Source organism: Ambystoma mexicanum, chromosome 1p (genome assembly GCF_040938575.1).
Source record: "Ambystoma mexicanum isolate Mex_15411 chromosome 1p, UKY_AmexF1_1, whole genome shotgun sequence".
NCBI classification, from domain to species: Eukaryota; Metazoa; Chordata; class Amphibia; order Caudata; family Ambystomatidae; genus Ambystoma; species Ambystoma mexicanum.
Genome location: NC_090921.1, coordinates 430,098,105 through 430,120,393, shown reverse-complemented (window position 1 = coordinate 430,120,393; position 22,289 = coordinate 430,098,105). Strand labels below are relative to the sequence as shown.

Here is a 22,289-nt window from a genome sequence, read left to right as displayed (position 1 = left end):
CATAAGCCAGGTTACCCCTTGCACCCAGGTCGGGCATGGCCTTATGTAGGAAAATATTGAACTCATTACCGGAGTTGAGGTATCCGAAGGGAGTCCGGGTCCATGTGTATTGCTGGCCCCCAAAGGTAAAAGCCAGCTTGTATTGGTCCTCCCTACTGACCGGCACAGTCCAGTATCCATTGGTCAGGTCTATTGCAGTGAATACCTGTGACCCCTGGATCTGGGCCAGCCCTTGGTCAATGTAGGGCAGAGGCCATCGGGAAGTATGGACCCGTTTGTTGAGCTCCCTGAGGTCGGCGCAGAGTCTCCACTGGCCGTTTGGCTTTAATATTCCCAGCACCGGATTATTGAAGGTGCTGTGGATGGGACGGATTATTCCCCTGGACTCAAGGTTCTTAATTATTTCAGTAAGGGACTCCATTGATGCGAGAGGCAAGCGATATTGCTTCACAAACACAGGAGTCATGCCAGGGTCCGTGGGGATTGTGGTTGTGTGGATGTCGGTGCGACCACAGTCATATGAGTCTACCGCAAAGAGATCTTGGAAATCCAAGAAAACTTGTTTCAACTTTTGCTTTTGTTCCAGAGTCACACAGGCGTCAGCTAGGTTGACTCTCTCTTCCACCATCTGCCTGAAGCCTGGAAAGACTTCTGGTTTGGCTATCTCCGCGGCCTCCTCCAGCTGGGTGGAGAAGTCCCTGGTCAGAGTGCTGATTTGGACCGGAGGCTTCAGGTGGGAAAGGCAGCCCTCATGGACCTGGAAAATCACCTCATCCCTCCTGAAGTCACAAGTCACATCTTCCTTACCATAAGGGCAAGAAGTGTACACCAGGAAGTTCCCCCCATGCCGGGTAAAAATCCTGTCTGGTGTTGTATTGTCATCACTGTCACTGTCAAAACAGTCCTTGGGGATTGGTCCTAACAGTTAATTTCCAAGATCAATGGAGAAATGTCGGTCATCAACCGCCATTCCAATAATGGTGCCTGCGGCTAGAGTAATACTCTTTAAGTCGCTGTTATCCACCTCTATTGGAATGGTGTCATGTTCTATGTTGACTAATGGAGTTGGGTTTACCCCCAACCCTTGCTGTTGGAGAGAAGCATTTAGATGTATGTAAGCATCAGGGTTTTGCAAATATTGTCCTCTTTTAACTTTCACTTCCAGGGAGAATTGTCGGGTCCTTTCTGGGATGGTGACTTCCTCTTTGATCTGAATTTCAACTGCATAAGGTAGCAATTGAGCTGACCTAAATGCTTTTTCTGGATCATCAAAGCCCATGGGATTATCCGCTAATCGGGACCAAGCTTTGAAGTTTATTAGGTCCAAACTAATGGCAAAGCGATTGAGAATGTCACTGCCTAAGTAAAAGGCGGCAGGGACGTCTCGTACGACCCAACAATTGTGGACTATGCTCTTGTTGCCAATGGAGATTTTGAGCATACACCTGCTTGGCAGGAGATGTTTGGAATTGGGTGCTTCCAGGTCCATTTCCCATTTGTCTATCAGTTTGAATGTGGGAATGGCTGGATCTTTTGGGAGTTGGCGGAACATGGCTTCGCTGATGAAGCTCTTACCGTTGTTCACACACACTCGAGCGAGAACAGAGTCCTTCCCATCATTTAACTGAACAGGGATGAACAACTGCTCTCCAATTTGCTGAATATCAGCCAGGCTCTGAGCTGATTCACATCTTTCTGGACTATAGGAGTGGGAGTTTCTGATTGTGGATTTGTAAAGAATTTCAGAGTGTTTCCTTCCAGCGTGGACTACCACTTTAGACTGGAAGGAAGGTTGATTTTCAGAAATAGAGAGGACCCTCCATCACCAGTCTGTTGTCCTACTGCTATTACTGTCACATCTGGAATTTGGCTATTCTGGAAGTGAAATTCTACTTGGTCAGGTTTTTGTTCAACCATGTGGCAGGTGCCGTTTAAACTAACATGGTTGACACTCTGTTTTAATTTTATTGGTCGGCTAGTCTGGGTCCAGAGGACCTTGTTTACGCAATCTATTAGGGGTGACAACCTTCTCAGGAGGTCATTCCCTAGTAAACAAGGGGTGCCCTCTGGGGTCACAACTATGACTGGGTGTTTCAACTTGTGTCACCCAATTTTAATGTCTAAGTCTGCCGTCCCCTCGACAGGAATTTCCTTCCCGTCAAAGTTCTGGAGTTGTCCAGGAAGTGAGGTGAGAGGAATTTGGTAATTCTCTCCCCTTCCTGCATTCAGTTCATCAAAGGCCCTTCTGGACAGAAGGGTAGCTTGAGATCCCGTGTCCACCAGCGCTGAAATTGTACCCTGCCCCTGTACTTGTACCGGGGCATAGTATCTTCCCTCCTTCTCCTCAAGGGGGCACAGATAATGCACATTTTTGGACAACTGGTGGGCTAACTTTCTGGTTTTGGACATCGCTAGCGAAGAGATTTGGGCAGAATTCTGTGGAGAGCCTTGGGAATCTGAAAGAAAAAGTTGGCAACTGGAGATCAGAGCCATTGTGGGTTCCCCTGGCTCCGGTTCCGGGCCGCCCCCCCCTTTTTGGAGGCAGTCACCAGGATGGGTTTGAACCAGGGGATTTTCTTGCTGTTGGTTCTGGGATGAGATGGTGGGCGGCGGTAGCTCAGTCTCCACATCTCCCCAGTCTGGATTTGCATCCCTAGGGACCCATTTTTCTTTGGGAGGAGTTCCCCCCTCTCTGAAGGAGAAGATCTTTTTCCCAGGATCCTCTGAGGATCCCTCTCCCTCAAATTGGAAGATCTGTACCTCCTCCTCAAACTGAGTCTGTTTGGGTCTTTGGTTTCTCCTACCCCCCCTCTGCTCCTTAGGAGGCAGACTTTCAGGGGCAAGAGATTTTGTTTCCGGTTCCTGGGTTTCCAGGGGCTGTTTACAAGTGAGGAAGGAAGCTTCCTCCAAGGCTTTACACCCCCCTTCCCTTTGTGCCTCCTCCCTGGGAACCGGTGAGTTATCGGGGTGCTGCCCCCGTCATTGTTCTGGGGCACCAGGTCCAGAGTTGGGTGCTTTCTGCGCCGGCATGCCGTTCTGAGGGTTCTGCTGAGCCCTCAGTATGTGACCCAGATCCCGCGCCATGTTTTGAACCTGGCGCTCTAACTGGGAAACCCGCTCAGGCTGATACGGGGCCCTGTTTTCTCCCCTGGGCTGATCCCGGGAAGGGTAGCTGTCCCTTCTCTGGTAATACCCCGGATTGGGAAGATTTGGGTACCCCTCCACCCTTGGCCTCCCCTCTCCCGGATTAGGTTGTCTGGGCTCAGGGAATTGGGGAAAGAAGGATGGATGATTTTGGGGCTGGAAATTGGGTGGATACCTGGGGAAAAAGTTCTGCCCAGGATTTGGAGAATTTCTGCCCTCCTGTGGGAAGTTGGGAGGGAAGTTCCCTGGGTTAGGTGCTTGGCTGGATCCCCCCCCTTGGGCTGGAGGAGTCCACACATAACCCAGGATGGGTCGATTTCCCTTGTAACGGGGACTTACATAATCAGGAGAGCGAGGGACCCCATTTGTGGGGCTGCCTCCCTGGCTCCCTGTCTGTGACTGGCCCGAGGACCTTCTGGGCCTAGCATTATTAGGTGCAGGTAGGTTTTTAGGCCCCCCCATCTCCAAATCCAAAACGGGGGTGACCTTTACCTCTGCCACCTTGGCAGCAGCAGGGGTGCTGTTGGCTTTGGGGTTTTTCTGGGCATTACTTTTGCTATCTACCGGTTTCTGCACCTCATAGATCCGGGTAGCCTGTTCAATGACCCAGTCTAAAGATCTTTTCTCATGAAAATCCCTCATGGGTCATTATGTATTTGGGCAAGGCATGAAAAAATGTATTAATGAATTCTCTACTGTCTGTGCGCACCCTTCTGGTGGTCTGCGCAAAAGCACGTTTCAGTTCTTGCACAAATTCTTGTGGGGCCTGATCCTCCCCACATTGCAAATTGTAGGCTGCCTTGCGAGCCTCTTGAGGATTTCTGTGAACAGAAAAATGTTTCAAGATGGCCGCCTTATAGGTGGACCATCTTAAATGATTTTGGTCCTCCAGCCCCGCAAAGAAACTGGAGTATTCCGGGGAGAAGGTCCACTTTACATATTGAATACAGCTTTGGCTGTCCTTCAAATGGAAAGTCTCCATCATTTGCTCAAACAACTCTAAGTGCTCCCAAACAGAATACTTAGCGTTCTTATGGTAAGGCGTGATGACGCTCCTGATCGCCTTAATCTGCTTTAAGGGGTCCTTAAGCAAGGCCCTTTTTTCCTTATTGGCCTTTTTGGTTCGGGTAACCCTTGTCCATTCATCCTCTGACTCAGAGGCACTGCTCCCAGAGGTTCCTGTCTGTTCTTCCAGGTTTTCCCGGATTCTGCGAGCCTGGGAATGGCTGGCAGAATGTGGGGACCTGGTCTCTGTTTCCTGTGGTGCTCAGAGGAGTCCTCAGATCCCTCCTTGCTGCCAGGATTTGCTGGGTACCCCCCCCACTGACCTAACTGGGCAGGGGTTTTCAGGATGCCCTTAAGGGGCCTATTCTCCTGGGGTTCCCCACTGAACTGTACTGTACTTGGGTGCCCATACCCGGATGCCCACCCCTCCATTCCTGAGTGGTACTGGCCTATGAGCCCCATACTTTTAGCTGGATAGTAATCTGCCATCCCTGTGGCCCTGTGCTCATGTGCGCCAGGGGACATGGGGGTGGTAGAGTCCAGGGACTGGGAGAGATGAAGGCCCCTGGTGTTAGGGCTCCTGAGGTTATGGTCAGGAGTCTCTCTTTCCCAGCGGGCCTCATCTCTATCCGCCCCTGCTCCCTGTTGCAATGCAAGAGCCTGCATTTGTGCTTTCAGTTCCTCAGTCAAGGCCTTACTAGACTCTATCAGTCTCTCCTGCATCGCTACCTGTTGTTGGAGCCTATCATTGTGTTGACAGAGGGCCTCATTTTCCCTCTGTGCTTCCTGGTTGGTCCTGGAGAACTGGGCCAGTCTTTGCTGCAGGAGGGTTACCTCCTGGGCTGTGTCCCTATTGGCCTGCTCCTTTCTTGCTAGAGCATCCTCCACCCTCCTGGTGTGCTCTAACAAGTTCTGGTGTTCTTTTTGGAGGTCACCCAGTCCCTGGTGGGCCAGGTGATTTTCTTCCATTTTACTTTTTAAATGGCAGACTTCCTGGCCTAAGGCGTCTCTTTCCTGACTAAGAGCCTGCATCTGTGCTGCCAGGTCGTCCCTCTGTCGTTGAAAGGCACCAGCTTTTTGGCGCTCCTCATCAAACTCTGCCTGGGTATCCAGGTCTTTCAGAATCAGTTTATTGCTCTCCTCTTTCTCTCTATCTAGCTGGCTTTGCAGGGTGACTACCTGCTCCGCGCATGCCCTGTTGAAATTGATCTGTTGCTCCAACTTTTTCTGGTTCTGCAGTAAGGAGTCCAAACTGTCTTGGTGCTCCTTCTGCAGGGCCAGAAATCTGGTATCCTGGTCTGTCTTTTCCTGTTGTAGGATGCCCATATCCTCTTTTATTTTAATGATATATTGCCTACTATCATTTTCTGACTCCTGGCTCCTCTGCAGCCTCTGCTCAGAAGAGGCCAGATCAGATCGGGCCTTCTCTAATGCCATCTGTTGCCTATTTGCCAGATCTTGGCTTTCAGTGCATTTATCCTGCATGTCTCCCATATATAGGTACAGGTATGCTGCTATCCTGGCCATCTTGTCTTGTTCATCCTTAGCTTTAGGAGCCATGTATAGTTCACTCAGGGCCACATGTAGGGGACCCTGATCTCTCCATAGGTCTGACCCTGTTTCAGTGACCTGTCGCGTGATGGCCTGTAACCAGCCATCCTGGCCCTGTTCAGTCCATTCACCTCTCACAAATAGTTTATGTAAGAGGTGCTCTCTGGCTATTTTCATGTCTACTAAGGTCGTCATTCTAGAGATTGGTCTCTGTCCTGACTTACAGAAGTTTGTATTTTATTTTTGCAAAACAGACCTTTTCCTAAGAGCGTTCCTATGAGGAGTGCTTTACAGCGTAACACAGCGTGGTGATCCGACCGGATATGTGTATCTGGTCAGCTGGCACGCTGTATTAATCTGCACAAATGGTAGATCTAACCCAAACGTCCGCCACGAGCCCCCAATTTGTAAGAGGATTCAATTCAACACTACAGCTAAGTCAACGCCTAGTCTATAATACTGAATGAAAACCCTTATTGATATATCTTTATGTCCAGTTCATGCGTTCTGGATGACTACCCCTATATAACACCCCTCTCTTGGAATCCTCCTGACCCCACTGAGCCAAGAAGTAGTTCTGTTTTGCAAGTTAAAAGGTTTAATTGATAGTTTAAACAATAGGTATATATATCACAGTTTAGAATAAATTAATAATTGAATAGCACACTTAATCTGATATGATAAAGATTAACAACGGAGAATCTGGCACTAGCACACTTCTTGATAATCACTAAGGAGTTGACATGAAATGGATAAGATAGCAACAATACTTTTATGGTTTCAAATGGATGCAATGTGGAATGAAATGCAGTAAAGAAAATAACTTGATAGGATTTCAACAAAAGACAATGTAATCACTTTCTTGTACAATTCACCCCCCCTTTTATGCAATGCAAGGAAATGGAAGGAAGGCACACAATTCTCAGAAATGCAATTCAAATGTAATTCAGTTCACCCAGCAACTTAGACTACAGAAGTTGAAAACACAGGCAAAATGCTTTGATATGTGCTGGCAATGGAGTGAAAATATGTTAAAATGCTTTTAATTCCCTCTAGAGGTTCAGGGTGAGTGGTATCTAGTTAATATTAGTCCAGGCTCACTCTTGCAATGATTCAGGGATAGTTTTTATGAGGCAAACGATTTTTTTCAGAGGAAAGCAAAAGCAGCTATCTTTTTGCAAGTGGAGAAATTTTCAAATCGAGGCAAAATTCGCGAATGCGTCTGGCGCGATTACAGAGGAACTACAAGGAATATCACTATCGTTTTGGGGTCCTAGGAAAGCCTGGGATCTCAGCTTCCAGATGAAAGTTACTGCAAGTCTCTAGCACAAACGGTCGCGGAGATATGAGCGATTAAATAAAGGTCGTTTTTCAGATTTGAAATTTTAAAGTTAAAAAAAACAAGTGCAGCTTGCAACTAGAAAATGACAAGTGACAGCTTTACAAATGACAGTTGACAGTTAGGAGACAGTTCTACTTAGATTAAAATAGAATTGAATTATATTATTTTAGCTAAGAGATTGGTTCTGCACAGTTTTCTAGGTACTCACACTATATTCTTGAGTGAAATGGGCCACGCCACGGATCTGGTCAGGTTTTAGACTGCACTCTGGTCTCTGCACTTCACAGTGATCTGGGTCAGCTCTCTCTGGTTCTGCTAACAGGTCAGCTCTACTCTGCTGGTCTGGTCTGGGTCTGCTCTCTCTCTGGATTCTGGAGATTGAGGGATTTAAAGACTGGATCTTTCTGCACAGCTTTCTCTGGAGATTGATGGAGGTAAAGTATGGATTTTACCGGCAGAGCTTCCAGCTGCAAATGGATTTGAAGGTCCCTATCTGTCCTGTCTCTCTGCTTTTATGTGTTTTTAAAATGGGTGTGTGTGAGCAGCATCACTAGCCAGCCCCTCTCCACTTATCATTGGCCAAGCTTTCATTTCTCCCCTGATTGGGGGAGCTAGGTTGTGTCAGAGTGATGTCATTTTACAGCCTGCAGAAAGTCCACTCCTCCTGTCAACTTGCACACAAATCTAGATTTGAACCAAATACATATTTCATAGCTACACAGTGGTTTGAAATTACATGCACCCATCACATATCACAGGAAGTATACCCTGTTCAAACTCTGCTCTTCCTGGGGGCTTGCATTCAGAAATGGCAATATTTTGCACTTTTTAACTGGTTTGCAATACCGGACATTACCCCAATTTTACACACATGTGCGCAAGGAGTATGGACATTAGTTGATGAAGTGTCAGATTTTTCACATGCACACATTTTGAGTAATATCCTCTTTTCCGCTAAAACCCCCCTGAACATGCCACCGGTTCTAAAAACCTCTTAAAATGTGGGCAGAAAAATCACAAGAATTATGGTGTCATTTAAATAATTTTCACAAGTCCGCTCTATGAGTTATTCATCTTTTTCTAAAACCATATTCTGGCTATAGAGGTGTGTCTTTTCATGTCACATGGTACAGAAACCAGTCTTTCCAGTTTCTGTCAAGCTCAGAGACCCTGCCACTCCCAGCTTCTGCCAAGAGGAAGCTACATTTACGACGTCTGCAATAAACCATCTGCCTGGGTCAGGACAGGGCTTTGTTCAGAGCTCCTGTATTCTGTGGGGCTCCCCTTAATTCAATTATCAGAGAGATGGCATATCCTTAGTGTGGCCAGCAAAAGGCAGATCGGCCTGGGAACACAGCTGTGACTCAAGTTTCACTCCTGATGGGGGTAGTTGCCAGGCAGAATTCAGTTCCTTAAGCCAGGGTTCAGATAAAATGTCACTTCTGTTCCCCAGTTTTCTGCATTCAAATAAAACTAAACATTTTTACATATGCAGCTAGAATGCTGATTCTAAGTTTAAAACTATGACATTTAAACAATTGCAACCTATGTGACACTCAAAGTAGGTCACTCATTTCTTTTAAACATTTAGATTTTTTAGTGTCTTTCAGTCCAAATTTACTTAAACTGCTGAAATCCACAGCTCAGCCAGTCTTGTTATAAACCTTCAAGTCACTTCAGAATATAACTTTACATTGGATCCACCTCTCAGTAAGTCTTTCTTTGGCTTGCTTTGGGTTCATTTATTCAGTTTTCTACAAAATCTGGTGGTTTTAAAACGCCGGCTTTTGGATAGTGGTGAGTACTGGTACTGCACCCCTTTTTGGGATTTAAGAAAATGAATTCCCAACAGTTATGGGTTTGCTTTTGGCAATCAGCATTGCCATTCCCAATGGTTTCAGACTACTGTGTGGGTAGTCCACTGGTGGTTTTAGGCAGTGTCCTTCTGTGCCCATAACATCGGCAAAAATGAGTGGCAGCCTATTCTTCATGCATTTCCCTGTGCATTTTCTGGGAAGCTCTGGCCATCATGATGTTTTCCATGTCAGTACTGCACAGTTTTGAGGTAGGGCTTGGATGCGTGGATAAATACATCCCACAGGCGTGAGGGGTTTGGGATACCGAGAAACACTGACCAGTTACAAGAGCCACTTCAGAAGCTGGAGGTACATGAAATAACTCCTCTCATGTGCAAGAGGCTTGGGATACTGAGAAACACTTAACAGGAACTACAGCCACTTCAGAGGCTGGAGCTACCTGCAATCACTCCCCTCTGGCACAACAGGCTTGGGATATGGAGAAACACTGACCAGATTTTACAGCCACTTCAGAGGATGGAGCGACCCACTCCTCTCAGGCCCAAGAGGCTTGGGATACCGAGAAACACTGGTGATGCATTACGCCCCAACAATGAATTCAGATCAGAGCCATGCTACAGACGAAACAGAGTGGTAGATCTCTCCAGGAAAAAAAAGAGTTTGCCACAACATAAAACAAACCAAACTATCACTGATCGTTTAGTATGATATGGTATGATATTTTATTTAAATCACGCTCATACACTAGTGTTTCAGACAGAAGACCACAAAGTTCCTCTCATAACAATTAGAAATACGCAGAATCACCGTACGAAACTGAACATTGGCTTCCACGAACGGCGGTGGAGCCCCCATAAGAAACTGAACTTCTTGTGGTTGACACTATGAATTAACAAATTAGTTGTACGTTCTACTCCAATGTCGAACATAGCTTTGATATAGCAAATTGGTGACTTAGCAGAGCTATATAATGCAAAACAATACACAGACATTTCTAAACAAATGATAGTTAACAGTCATGTACCCCCAAAAAATGTGTCAAGTCGAAGAAAGAAATAGGCACACACGAGCCCCCCATTTTAATGAGACGTTTAGACTACAAAATGTACTGCTGGGCTAGATTGCATACTGTGCTTAGCCGTATAGGGGAGTTGCTGATATTTAAATCCTAGATTGAGGAGAAAAAGCCGTTGGGAAGAAAGATTTAGAAGTGGGAAGCAACCTTTGTTCTGTTTGGATTTAATGCGTCATTTTACTTCTTTCTTAATGTCACAGGGGTCCCTTTTCTGAACGTCAGCCTGTCTGGCACCAACGCTGTCCAGGTGTGGTGGGTTGTGAGGAGGAAAAGGAGCAGCCGCTACTGCATTGAATGGAGACCAGTCTCTGAGGACAGATCCCCTGGCGACTGCAGGCTGGAAAGTCTAGAGGCGGGAACCTACAGTCACAAAGGGCCAGGTAATAGACTCCATCTTGTTCAGCGCCGCCTGCCACCCACGGGGGAGGGCAAACATTTCCAAAGCAGTGTTTACAGATCATGGGCCTCATTACACGGAATGCGGTAAGGGTTTACCGGTAAGGGCACCGGTACCGGTAAACCCTTACCGCCTTACTACGAGGTCCCTTTGCGGGACCCGACCTCAACGGCTGGTTTTACCAGCCCTTAAGGAACAGGCACGCAAAGGGACCTTGGTGCTAATTACGGTACGGCAATTTGCGGTACCGTAATTAGCTCCTTCCCCATTCCCATTGAGCCCTATGGGGGCAAAAATGGGAATGGGGAAGTGCCTTGGTGAATGGGGAATTACCACCCCCGCTCACCTTGGAGTAGGGCAGTAATTCTGTCATCCACCAAGGCGGACACGGTAAAATATCGGCGGCAACCATGGCGCTAATAGCGCCATGGTTACCGCATACCGTGTAATGAGGCCCAATGTGTCAGTGTGGAATTAATTAATCATCATTTAGGTGACATGGGTCCCTCAAAGGGACCTCGTAGTAAGGCGGTAAGTGTTTACCGGTACCGGTGCCCTTACCGGTACCGGTAAACCCTTACCGCATTCCGTGTAATGAGGCCCATTGTGTCGCTCATTTTCTACACTGTCTTTTGCCCTTCTTATTTGCTCTGCGCGGTGCAAAGTGAATAAACTGCTTGACGTGCTGGAATGCCTGGTAGCGTTTACTCTTGCTTGTGAGCACCGCTTACCAGTCTTGCATGACAAGCGGTGCTCACAAATTAAATTAAACCCGGGTTTAGTTTCAACTAGGAACACTGCTTACCATGCGAGAATGGCAAGCAGTGTTCCAAATTGAAATTAAATCCTCGCTGACAAGGGTTTCATTTCAATTGTGTATGATAGTCCCATCTTACTTTTACACCATTTAAAGGTGCACTGACTGTCCATTTCTGGGTCTCCCTCACAACAAAGCAGAACCCGCAGTGGGCCGCAGACGTGACACACAATGCCACTGCTGCTGCTGTGCCCACTCTTGGCCCCTTTGTGACACCCCCTTCTCCTGGCCCCACCATCTGGCACCTGCTTCTACCAAACGCCCTGCCTTGCCCTCAGGTGACCTCCTCCCATCCTGAATCCCACAATCCCATTACAACGGCTACTTCCCAGATGCTCCGGCCATAACTTGTGCCACTCTCCACACCTGAAAAGCAGGCCTCCTTCTGAGCCCCACTACACTGGGCACCCACCAGGACCATGGCGGTGTCTCGGGTCCCCAAGATCACTGAGTAAGAGTTTGAAGTCCTGGTGAGTGGCGTCGTGAAGGATGCTATGCGCCACACTTGTACAGGCCACCTGAAGATGTCTGTCCACCAGCAGAACAGGGTCTGGGAATCCATCCAGAACATGGTGAATGTTGTCATGCTATTCAATACACCATGTCCCAGGTCTAGAAGCGCTGGCAGAACCTACAGAGGTGTGTGTGTCAGCTGGCTGCAGACCACAGGATAGAGTGCATGCCCACAGGAGGCAGTGAAGCACCACTCAAACTGGAGCCATGGTCACCGGAGGAGCAGGCCGCTATAGACTTCAGTGGCGTAGAGGGAATTAGAGGAGTTGAGACTGGAGTGAAGGTGAGTATAGCACATGCATGCAATACAAAAGCCAAGAAGTGTCCTGTACACTGTGTGACAGATAAACCACTGTTGGCAATGTCACAACTGAAAATATCTCGAGTATACCCTAATGTAGACACATATCAATTGGAACACCAATGACCTCTCCCTCCAGTTATCCTGCATATGCTTTGTCCTGAAGCAGAATGGCTTCCAGAAGAGCCAAAGCTCAGGCCAAAAGGAATCGAACCTCCTACACTACCATCAACATCCCCATAAGTCTCTAAGCCGAGGTACAGACCAAACACGTAACTCATGAAAGAGTTGCCATACTACTGCCTAGCTATCCCATGTCTGAAACCTCTGATCATGCCCAATAAAGGCTGGAAGAGTGTGCTTCCTCCGGATTCTTTGGCCATAATTTCAACTCACCATACAAGTGCTGGTAGTGCTAAAGCCTGTGCCAAAGGTGAAACACAGATCTTGCATACAGGTCCCATAATGGAGTATAGCCCTCCTAGAGGGTTCTGCCAATGTAACTGTCTCGTGTGAAACGGGTACCCTGCCATGCTTCATTTTACATCCTCACCTTTAATACCACACCATCTAAATGCAGTTGAGTTACTTACCTTTCAAATCACTCAATACAAGGGCAACCACGTTTTCCTCTTCCCCACTTCCACCCAATCTGGTATGTCTCAGGGTGGGGGAGTTTCTTATATTCCAAATCATATATGATGTCCCCCAGCATACAGCCAAGACATGATCCTGACACTTACATCATCTGTCACGGCTTTGCCAGGATACCCTCCAGCTATTAGCCAAATGGTATCGAACAGGATCTCCTTGTTAGTAGCCCCCACAACTACTAGGAACTCCTGAGCACTCCTCAAGCTATCCCGACATAATACCACCACCACATCAGCAACGGGCAGTGTGACAATCCTGCCAAGCAAAAAGGGAAACACTCGTCCCTTCTGTTGGACACATATTCATGTGCTTGAAACATTGAGACCAATATATTCACTCTAAGAATGAATATCAAGCATCATTATTGTCACAGTGGCCAGCATGGTGTGAGTGACGTCTGTACCATGCCATATGTTCTTCTCCATGACTCTCCACACCATTCAACTTTCCCGCTCCCCTTTTTTTCACACTACAGACCTCAGTCACAATGGGTGGAGTTACCATTCACCTATACATAGACAAGTACTGGGGCATGAATACCCCCACAGCGGCGATGTGCCCATTAGAAAAGACAGAGAACATGACACAAAATTACCCTAATAACTTCCCACATGATGACACAAAATCCGTGCACATGTCCAGTATCCATTTCCAAATAGCACAACAATTTCTCAACTGAGCCTGTATGTAATGTGCGGTCTGAAGCTGGCATAAGCATTGGCATGACTTAGTGGCCAGACACATGCATTCACCTGCCTCTAAAATACATACTCACCATGTATGCTGGAATCAGGATTTCCATCAAATATCCATCCAGTCACCATTAGTCTCCAAGCAACATGTGATAGGAAACCTCCTCCAAATCCTCCCAACTCTATTGTCTCAACCTGTTAAGCATACTACAGTCTTGGGGGGAAATGGGAAATTAAATGGTGATCCATCTGCCTTCTGCAATCTTGCTTGGGAAACATACATGAAAAGACTAATTACGATTATGCCAAATACATACACAGCTTCCTTGTTCTTGTTATGTTATGTTATTGAAACTTGTATGGCACTAGAGAGAAAGGACAGTGAACCATAGGCCAAGCCACAGCAATCGTCTAGAACAGATATGTTTTCAGAAGATTTCCGAATGCCAAATGATAAGGTCGTTTATTTTACTGCCAATAGAAGATCATTCTACAGTCTTGCGGCGGCCAACAAGAAGGTGCGTCCACCAATCCATGAACGGTGGATGAAAGGCTCACAAAGCAAACCAGCCGAAGCTGAGCGCAAAGATCGCCTTGGAAGGTTCCTGGAAAAGTTAGACCGGAGGGATTCTGCCCCGTGCTCATGGAGTGCCCGGTGGACGATACAGAGCACCTAAAACTCAATGCGCTGAGCCACTGCAAGCTAGTTCAAGGAGCGCAGAACTGGCGCGATATGGGATCCATAAGGTGATCCCGTTTCCACCCGTGCCGCAAGATTTTGAAGGCGCTGGAGCCGTTGGACTATACCCTTTGGTTGAGTCAAATAAAGGGCATTACAATAGTCCAAACAGCTCAGTATCATAGCCACAACTACTGGCAGACGCAGGGTGGCCGACAACATGGGAAAAAACCTTTTTCAATATTTTAAGATGGAAATTGCCAGTCTGACACACCACTGAAACTTGGGCGTCCATAGAGAGGGAAGCAGACAAGACAACTCCATAATTCTTCATGTTAGGCACCGGAACAGGAAGGGGACCCAAAGAAGCCGGCCAAAAAGAAGACAACCACAGTGAAGGATCCGGGGGAGAGCTGACCACCAGCACCTTTGTCTTGTCTCCATTCAACTTTAGTCAATTGTGGTTCATCCAATCCCCCATGGCCATCAGGCACTGAAAAAGGCACAACAACATCTTAGCCTGATCAAGATTTAAACAGATGAGGATCTGAGTGTCGTCGGCATAAGAATAGCACCTGACCCTGAAGGAGCGGATGAGACACACTAGTGGCCAATGTAAATGTTAAAGAAAATAGGAGACAATGCAAAGCCCTGCGGAACACCACAGCACAGGTGGCCGGAAACAGAGAAGAAAGGGGGAAGAGAAAGGACCTGAGTCCTGTCGGCCAGGAATGAAGAGAACCAGGCCAACACTTGACCAGATATTCCACTCTGGGCCAGGTGGGTCAGCAAGGTGGTGTGGTCAACAGTGTCAAAAGCCGCTGATGGATCTAATACAATCAGGGCACCAACCACACCAGCATCCACAGGCCTGGCCACATCATCCAAGACACTTTCAGTACCCTGGTCTGGCCTTAAGCCTGATTGGGCAGGGTCAAGAAGTTGAGAGGACTCCAAGAAGGAAGATAAGATCGGTGAAACCAGGGATACTGAAAGCCTCATGAGGAAAGGTAGATGGGAAAAAGGATGAAAGTTAGAAAGCTGTGATCGGTCCAAAAATGGCTTTTTCAGAAGGGGGATCACTGTGGCGACCTTGAGCTCCGAAGTGACACTCCTCCCAATATCTTAGGCGAAATAGCCTTCATAACTGCCAATGGGACAGCGTCTGAAGGAGCACCTGACTTAATATGTTCAATAGCACTAGCTACCATTGCCTCGATAAAAAGAGGAAAAGATGACCAATCACGCAAGACAGTCAGCATATGGGGACCAGGTAATTCACTCTCAGGAATAGAAGCCCTTGGGCCACAGCGATGTTGGCATGAATGATCTCAACTTTCGTGGTGAAGAACTGTGACAATGAGTCACATAATTACTGAGTAGGGCTACCTGTAGGAGTATATTTAGCTGAGGAAGATAAAGACTTAACCACAGCAAATAGAGATTTAGGCTCTGACAGATAGAGTTTCTTGGCCACTATAATTTCCGCAGAATATGCTGACAAGCAGATTTTAAACTGACCTGTGAGTTCGGAATCATAGGCCTTATGCCATTTCCGTTCTGTGGGATATTTCAACCTATGCCAATGCACCCTAATACACCCTTTTGCCAAAGGGCAAAGCAGAGGAGAAAGAAAACTGCTATAAATGGAGGCAATAACCCTGTGCGCGCCAAATCAGCAAGACGGCGCATGGTTCATAAACCACAAAAGAGCTGCACACACTGCCACACAAGCAAAGTTAGTGTAAAAACACCTGTCAACGGTCACCTGAATCAAGGCCACAAAAGTGGGCTAAAATCTGAAAATGCCTTGAAAACACAGTTCTCATTGTAAATTGCAACCTTCAAAGTGCTGTTTTGGCGCTAAATTTTGTCATCTTTCCAGTGAATTATGGGAAGGGAAAGTGTGCTGAAACTAAAGATTCTCCAGGCAGTCAGAGGAATCCAGGCATCACTGCCTGAAAGCTGTCTAATGAAATTGGCTGTAAAACCCAGTTTAATGTGTTTTCTTTTTCCTGAAGAAGTGAAAAATCCACCTGTTTAAAACATTTTTCTGTGAAGGGCTTAATTCCTTAAAATGTCAAAATCCATTATAAACTCAGTTCATTTTATATCTTTTAAATACAAGCTTGTAGTTGAATCTTAAAGTAACTGTCATGATGCCTACCCCCGGGGACCCAGACCAAGTCCAGCAACCCTGGGAGCAGGCATCAGGTTATTCTAAGCAAGCCCAACAACCCCTGCTAGGGGCTATTTGGGTGCAGTCCTGGTGCCTATGGCGCCAGGCTCATATGGAGAGTCAGTCCTGGTGCCATAGGCGCCAGGCTCATAGATTAAAACTTACCTGATGCAGACCATGCTGCAAACTCACCTAATGCAGACCATGCTGCAAGAGCTCCAAGCCAAAAGAGGCTTGGAAGGGACTACTTTACCTAGGGACTATTTTTTTACTCGGGTGGGGCTGGGGAGGAATACTTACCTGGGACTACTTTGGAGGCTATTTAAACCACGCCCGAAGAGCAGCACACGCTTCGCGTTATTCTGCATCCACCGTGCCTGCAAGTCTGCATCCAATCTTCTGCCACGCCCGCCTCGAGTCTGGAGCTCCTAGAAAAAGGGAGAAAGAAGGAGAAAAGGTTAGAACAAGAGCAATACCTTTGATCCTTACCTGAATTCCAGATCCATCGCGCCTTCGAGCTGGAAGAAAGAAGTTGTTTATGCGCGCCGCCTCGCCTGCTGCAGCGTCGCGCTGAGCTCACCGGCCTTCGCAGCATCTTCACATTCCACTGCATCCTTCTGCATGTTCCCACCGCACTCCGGCACCTAAGGGGAAGACAAGAACAGCAAGGTGAGCCAAGGGAATACACAGAGGCAATATTAGTTACCCCCCCATAGACTTACCTGATTTTACCACCGGGGGTACTATTCCTCTTCATGGGTCGGCGCAGCTTCCACTGCATCCTCGCCGAACCCCGGACCCCAGCCCCTAAGGGGAAACCAAAGGACAGCAAGGTGAAACAAAGGGCCAAACAAGGGGAAGCCCCCTCACCACAATAGACTTACCTGATTTTACCGCTGGAGGCATTATTCACCGAGACTTCATACTTTCTCTCAGCGCCTGAATAAGGGAGAAAGCAACAGGTTACATATTGACATTATTTTATCGAACTGTGTTGGATAATACAAATCCTTACCTAAATATTACCGGTTGCCAAGAGGAACTCTTCGCTAGGGTCAAGCTGCAACCTGCAAGGAATCGGACAAGAGTGAAGGTCAGCCATTTGAACTCTTACGAACTACGTACTCACGGTGTCTTGCCGGGAATCTCAGAGTCAATATTGTTCTGGAACTCACCAATTCCTTCGAGCCAGTGAAACAACTGGTTATCTACGCGCCCCTGCGCTCAATGCAGGATGGAGAGCTCATCTTTCCAAACCATCAGGTGAGACTATAAGAGGGGACATCAAAGGTGATCAGTGGGGAGAACAGTGGGAGTCAGGGAGGGTTAACGCTCAACTCCACGGGTGGTTAATTCCCTTTCTCCATTTGCAGAAGAATATTCCTACCGGCCAAGCAAATGAAGCTAGGTGGGCCAGTCCAGTCCGTCATCTCGGTACTACGCGTCACATTGGTGGAGACCACAGCTGTCCAGTTCAGATCGTCGGAGCCAGGTGAGCGTAACAGAACACAAAGCCTTCCCACAAATTCCCACCCGTTATGGATACCTCAGAAACTGACCAATTACTAGGGGAACTGAGGGCTGAAGTGCATTCCGCCCGTCAAGAAACCAATGCTCTTAGGAGAGAACTGATTTTGTCAAAGGAGCGAACTGATGACCTTGCTAGGCAACTACTGCAAAGCCAGGCTGGACAAGCACCCCTACCAGGTCCCGAGGGAAATCCAGCTCCTGTGTCATCGAGTAACCCTGTGCAAATAAACCTACCAGGAAATATTCCATTAGCTCCGCCCGAACGCTTTGCAGGAGATCCCAAAAGGTTTGCCGTGTTTATGAACCAATGCCGCTTGCACTTTTTAAGCATACCTGGAGCCTTCCCAAACGATCAAGCCAAGGTAGCCTTTGTATTGTCATATCTCAGCAGCAGTGCAGATGATTGGTCAATTCCACTAGTTACTCAGGATGACCCAATTCTTCGGGATTTTCAGGGCTTTCAAATGAGCATGGAAAGAAGACTATTTGCCCGGCACTCCCAAGGACAGGCCCTGGATAATGAACTTTTGTCCCTACGACAGGGTAACCAGGACCTTCTATCCTACATCGCAACCTTTAATAGGTTGATAGTGGAAACTGGATGGCCTGAGGTAAAACGAATCACGTTATTTCATCGAGGGCTTCGAGGAGAGCTCAAGGATGTCTTGAACTCACCTCAAGACTGCGCTGAATATATAGACTTAGTGGTCCAGTTAGATCACAGACTTCAGAACATAAAGGCTGATCAAGCCGAGTTTGAGAATCGGGTGTTGGTCAAAACCCACGCTAACCCCAAAGGAGCAGATGCTTCAGAACCCATGCAAATCAGAGGGGTTAAAGGACCCTTTACCCAGAAGGAAATAGAAAGGAGACGGCAAATGCACTTGTGTCTATATTGTGGAACTTCTGGGCATTTTCTACGGGATTGCCCTGTAAAACCACCCAAGGAGGTGGTAGGAGCTGCTGATAAAAGCCATATGGAGTCAGACTCGGGAAACGACCATGCCCGAGTAGCGTAGAGGTCCGCTTGCCGAGCTTGAAGAAGGATACTCAGACCTCGCATTTCATCATACCAATGGTCCTCATAGATCGAAGGCAGCCGTCGCGTATGCACGCAGTAAGGGCATACATTGATAGCGGGGCCATAGGAAACTATGTGGACTATGAATTGGCTTCCAGGATGAATCTACCTCTCTGCCGAAAAAAACCACCTCAGATGTCATCACCACAGTCGATGGAACTGAAATTGCCTCTGGGCCTGTAAGTCATTCCACCGCAGAGATGACACTATTGGGTCAGGATGGGCATCGAGAGACTATGATGTTTGATCTAATCAAAGCCCCACAGTTCCAAATAATACTGGGGATACCTTGGTTGGAAACACATAATCCTTGTATTGATTGGCAAGAGAAGAGAATAACCTTCCCGGATTGTGCACAAACCTATTACCCAAAGAAAAATCTGAATGCAGGCCTGACAACAGTAACCACAGCCGTCGTGCAACTACCTCCAGAATACCAAGAATTCCAGGATGTCTTCCAAAAAGAACAGGCAAACACCTTACCACCTCAGATCGTACGATTGTCAAATCGATCTCATACCCGGTGCACAACCCCCTTGTAGCAGGATCTACGCCCTTACGGAACCTGAGAACCTTCACCTACGACAATACTTAGACCAGTACCTTGCTAATGGCTTCATTTGCCCATCCAAGTCCCCTTCATCTTCAGCTTTGTTCTTCGTGACCAAAAAGGAAGGTGACCTCAGAACGTGCATAGACTACCGCGCATTGAACCAGATAACTGTTAAGAACCGATACCCATTGCCTCTGATCCCTGAACTACTAGACCAAGTAAAGGATGCTTGCATATCCACTAAGTTAGATCTCTGGTGGGCATACCATCTGGTACGTGTAAAAGAGGGCGATGAATGGAAGACTGCTTTTCGCCCAAAGTATGGGTTATTCTAATACCAGGTGATGCCTTTCGGGTTGTGCAATGCACCAGCAGCCTTCCAATATTTCATGAACGATGTCCTTCGTGAACTCATTGACGTTTGTGTTGTCATATATATCGATGATATTCTAGTATACTCCTCTTCAGAATCTGACCATGTGAAGCAAGTCCGAGCAGTCCTTGAGAAATTGCGCCAGCACAAACTATATGCAAAACTGGAAAAATGTGTTTTTCATGCCACAGAAGTTGAATTCCTTGGGTTTATCCTGACCCTAAGAGGAGCCCGAATGGACTCACGAAAGGTGGACGCCTTAAATGGCCATCACCAAGTTCAGTTAAAGGAGTACAAAGCATGCTCGGCTTTGCCAATTTCTAGCGCAGATTCATCCCGGATTTTTCACATGTTGTACATCCCATCACAGCACTCTTGCGAAAAAATAAACGCTTTATGTGGACTGAAGAAGCTGAAAATGTCTTCCAAGAGCTGAAAGCGAAATTCACGTCTGCAGCTGTATCAAAGCAGCCGCGCCCTGAACTTCCATACATAGTGGAAAATGATGCATCTAGTCTAGCCATGGGAGCTGTCCTGTCTCAAAATACAATAGTCTCTCGAAGCCCATCCTTACCCAATAGTGTCATCTCTGCGGTGGAATGAGTTACAGGCCCAGAGGCAATTTCAGTTCCATCGACTGTGGTGATGACATCTGAGGTGGTTTTTCGGCAGAGAGGTAGATTCATCCTGGAAGCCAATTCATGGTCAACATAGTTTCCTATGGCCCCATTATCAATGTATGCCCTTACTGCGTGCATACGCGATGGTTGCCCTGGATCTACAAGCACCATTGGTATGATGAAATGCGAGGTCTGAGTATCCTTCTTCAAGCTCAGCAAGCGGACCTCTACGCTTGTCGGGCGTGGTCGTTTCCCGAGTCTGACTCCATATGGCTTTTATCAGCAGCTCCTTCCACCTTCTTGGGTGGTTTTACCGGGCAATCCCGTAGAAAATGCCCAGAGGTTCCACAATATAGACACAATTGCATTTGCCGTCTCCTTTCTCTTTCCTTCTGGGTTAAGGGTCCTTTAACCCCCCCGATTTGCATGGGTTCTGAAGCATCTGCTCATTTGGGGTTAGCGTGGGTTTTGACCAACACCCGGTTCTCAAACTTGGCTCAATCAGCCTTTCTGTTCTGAAGTCTGTGATCTAACTGGACCACTAAGTCTATATATTCAGCGCAGTCTTGAGGTGGGTTCACAACTTGAGCCAAGACATCCTTGAGTTGTCCTCGAAGCCTTCGATGAAATAACGTGATTCGTTTTACCTCAGGCCATCCAGTTTCCACTATCAACCTATTGAAGGTCGCGATGTAGGATAGAAGGTCCTGGTTACCCTGTCATAGGGACAAAAGTTTGTTATCCAGGGCCTGTCCTTGGGAGTGCCGGGCAAATAGTCTTTCCATGCTTGTTTGAAAGCCCTGAAAATCCTGAAGAATTGGGTCATCCTGAGTAACTAGTGGAATTGACCAATCAGCTGCACTGCCGCTGAGATATAACAATACAAAGGCTACCTTGGCTTGATCGTTTGGGAAGGCTCCAGGTCTGCATAAAAAGTGCAAGCGGCATTGGTTCATAAACACGGCAAACCTTTTGGGATCTCCGGCAAAGTGTTAGGGTGGAGCTAATGGAATATTTCCTGGTAGGTTCATTTGCACAGAGTTACTCGATAACACAGGAGCTGGATTTCCCCCGGAACCAGGTAGGGGTGCTTGTCCAGCCTGGCTTTGCAATAGTTGCCTAGCAAGGTCATCAGTTCGCTCCTTTGACAAAATCAGTTCTCTCCTAAGAGCATTGGATTCTTGACGGGCAGAATGCACTTCAGCCCTCAGTTCCCCTAGTAATTGGGCCAATTGGTCAGTCTCTGAGGTATCCATAAGGCCCGGGTGGGAATTTGTGGGTAGGCTTCACGTTCTATTATGCTCACCTGGCTCCCACAGAGGCGTCGATATGAACTGGACAGCTGCGTTCTCCACCAATGTGAAGCGTAGGGCCGAGATGACGGACTGGACTGGCCCACCTAGCTTCGTTTGCTTGGCCCGTAGGAATATTCTTCTGCAAATGGAGAAAGGGAATTAACCACCCATGGAGTTGAGCGTAAATCCCCTCACCCCCGCTGTTCTCCCCACAGATCACCTTTGATGTCCCCTCTTATAGTCTCACCTGATGGTTTGAAAAGACGAGCTCTCCATCCTGGATTGAGCGCAGGGGCGCGTTGATAACCAGTTGCTTCACTGGCTCGAAGGAATTGGTGAGTTCCAGAACAATATTGACTCTGAAAAGTATGTAGTTCGTAAGAGTTCACATGTCTGACTTTCACTCTTGTCTGATTCCTTACAGTTTGCAGCTTGACCCCAGCGAAGAATTTCTTGTGGTAGCTGACGAAGCTCAGGTAAGGATTTGTCTTATCCTACACAGTTCAATAAAATAAGGCCAGAATGTAACCTGTTGCTCGCTCCCTTATTCAGGTGTGGAGAGAAAACATGAAGTTTGGTGAATAATGCCTCCGGCGGTAAAATTAGGTAAGTCTATTGTGGTGAGAAGAGTTCCCCTTGTTTGTCCCTTTGTCTCACCTTGTTGTCCTTTT

General features: G+C 47.3%; 1 protein-coding gene across 1 annotated transcript in view; it reads left to right on the top strand.

Annotated features, from left to right (window-relative positions):
- The window catches only part of IL12RB1 (interleukin 12 receptor subunit beta 1), a 448,922-nt gene that overhangs the window by 299,113 nt on the left and 127,520 nt on the right, over positions 1-22,289 (top strand). The window contains exon 11 of the mRNA XM_069649246.1: positions 10,135-10,314. Within this exon, the coding sequence (XP_069505347.1) occupies positions 10,135-10,314 (180 nt within the window). The remainder of the gene's footprint in view (positions 1-10,134; positions 10,315-22,289) is intronic.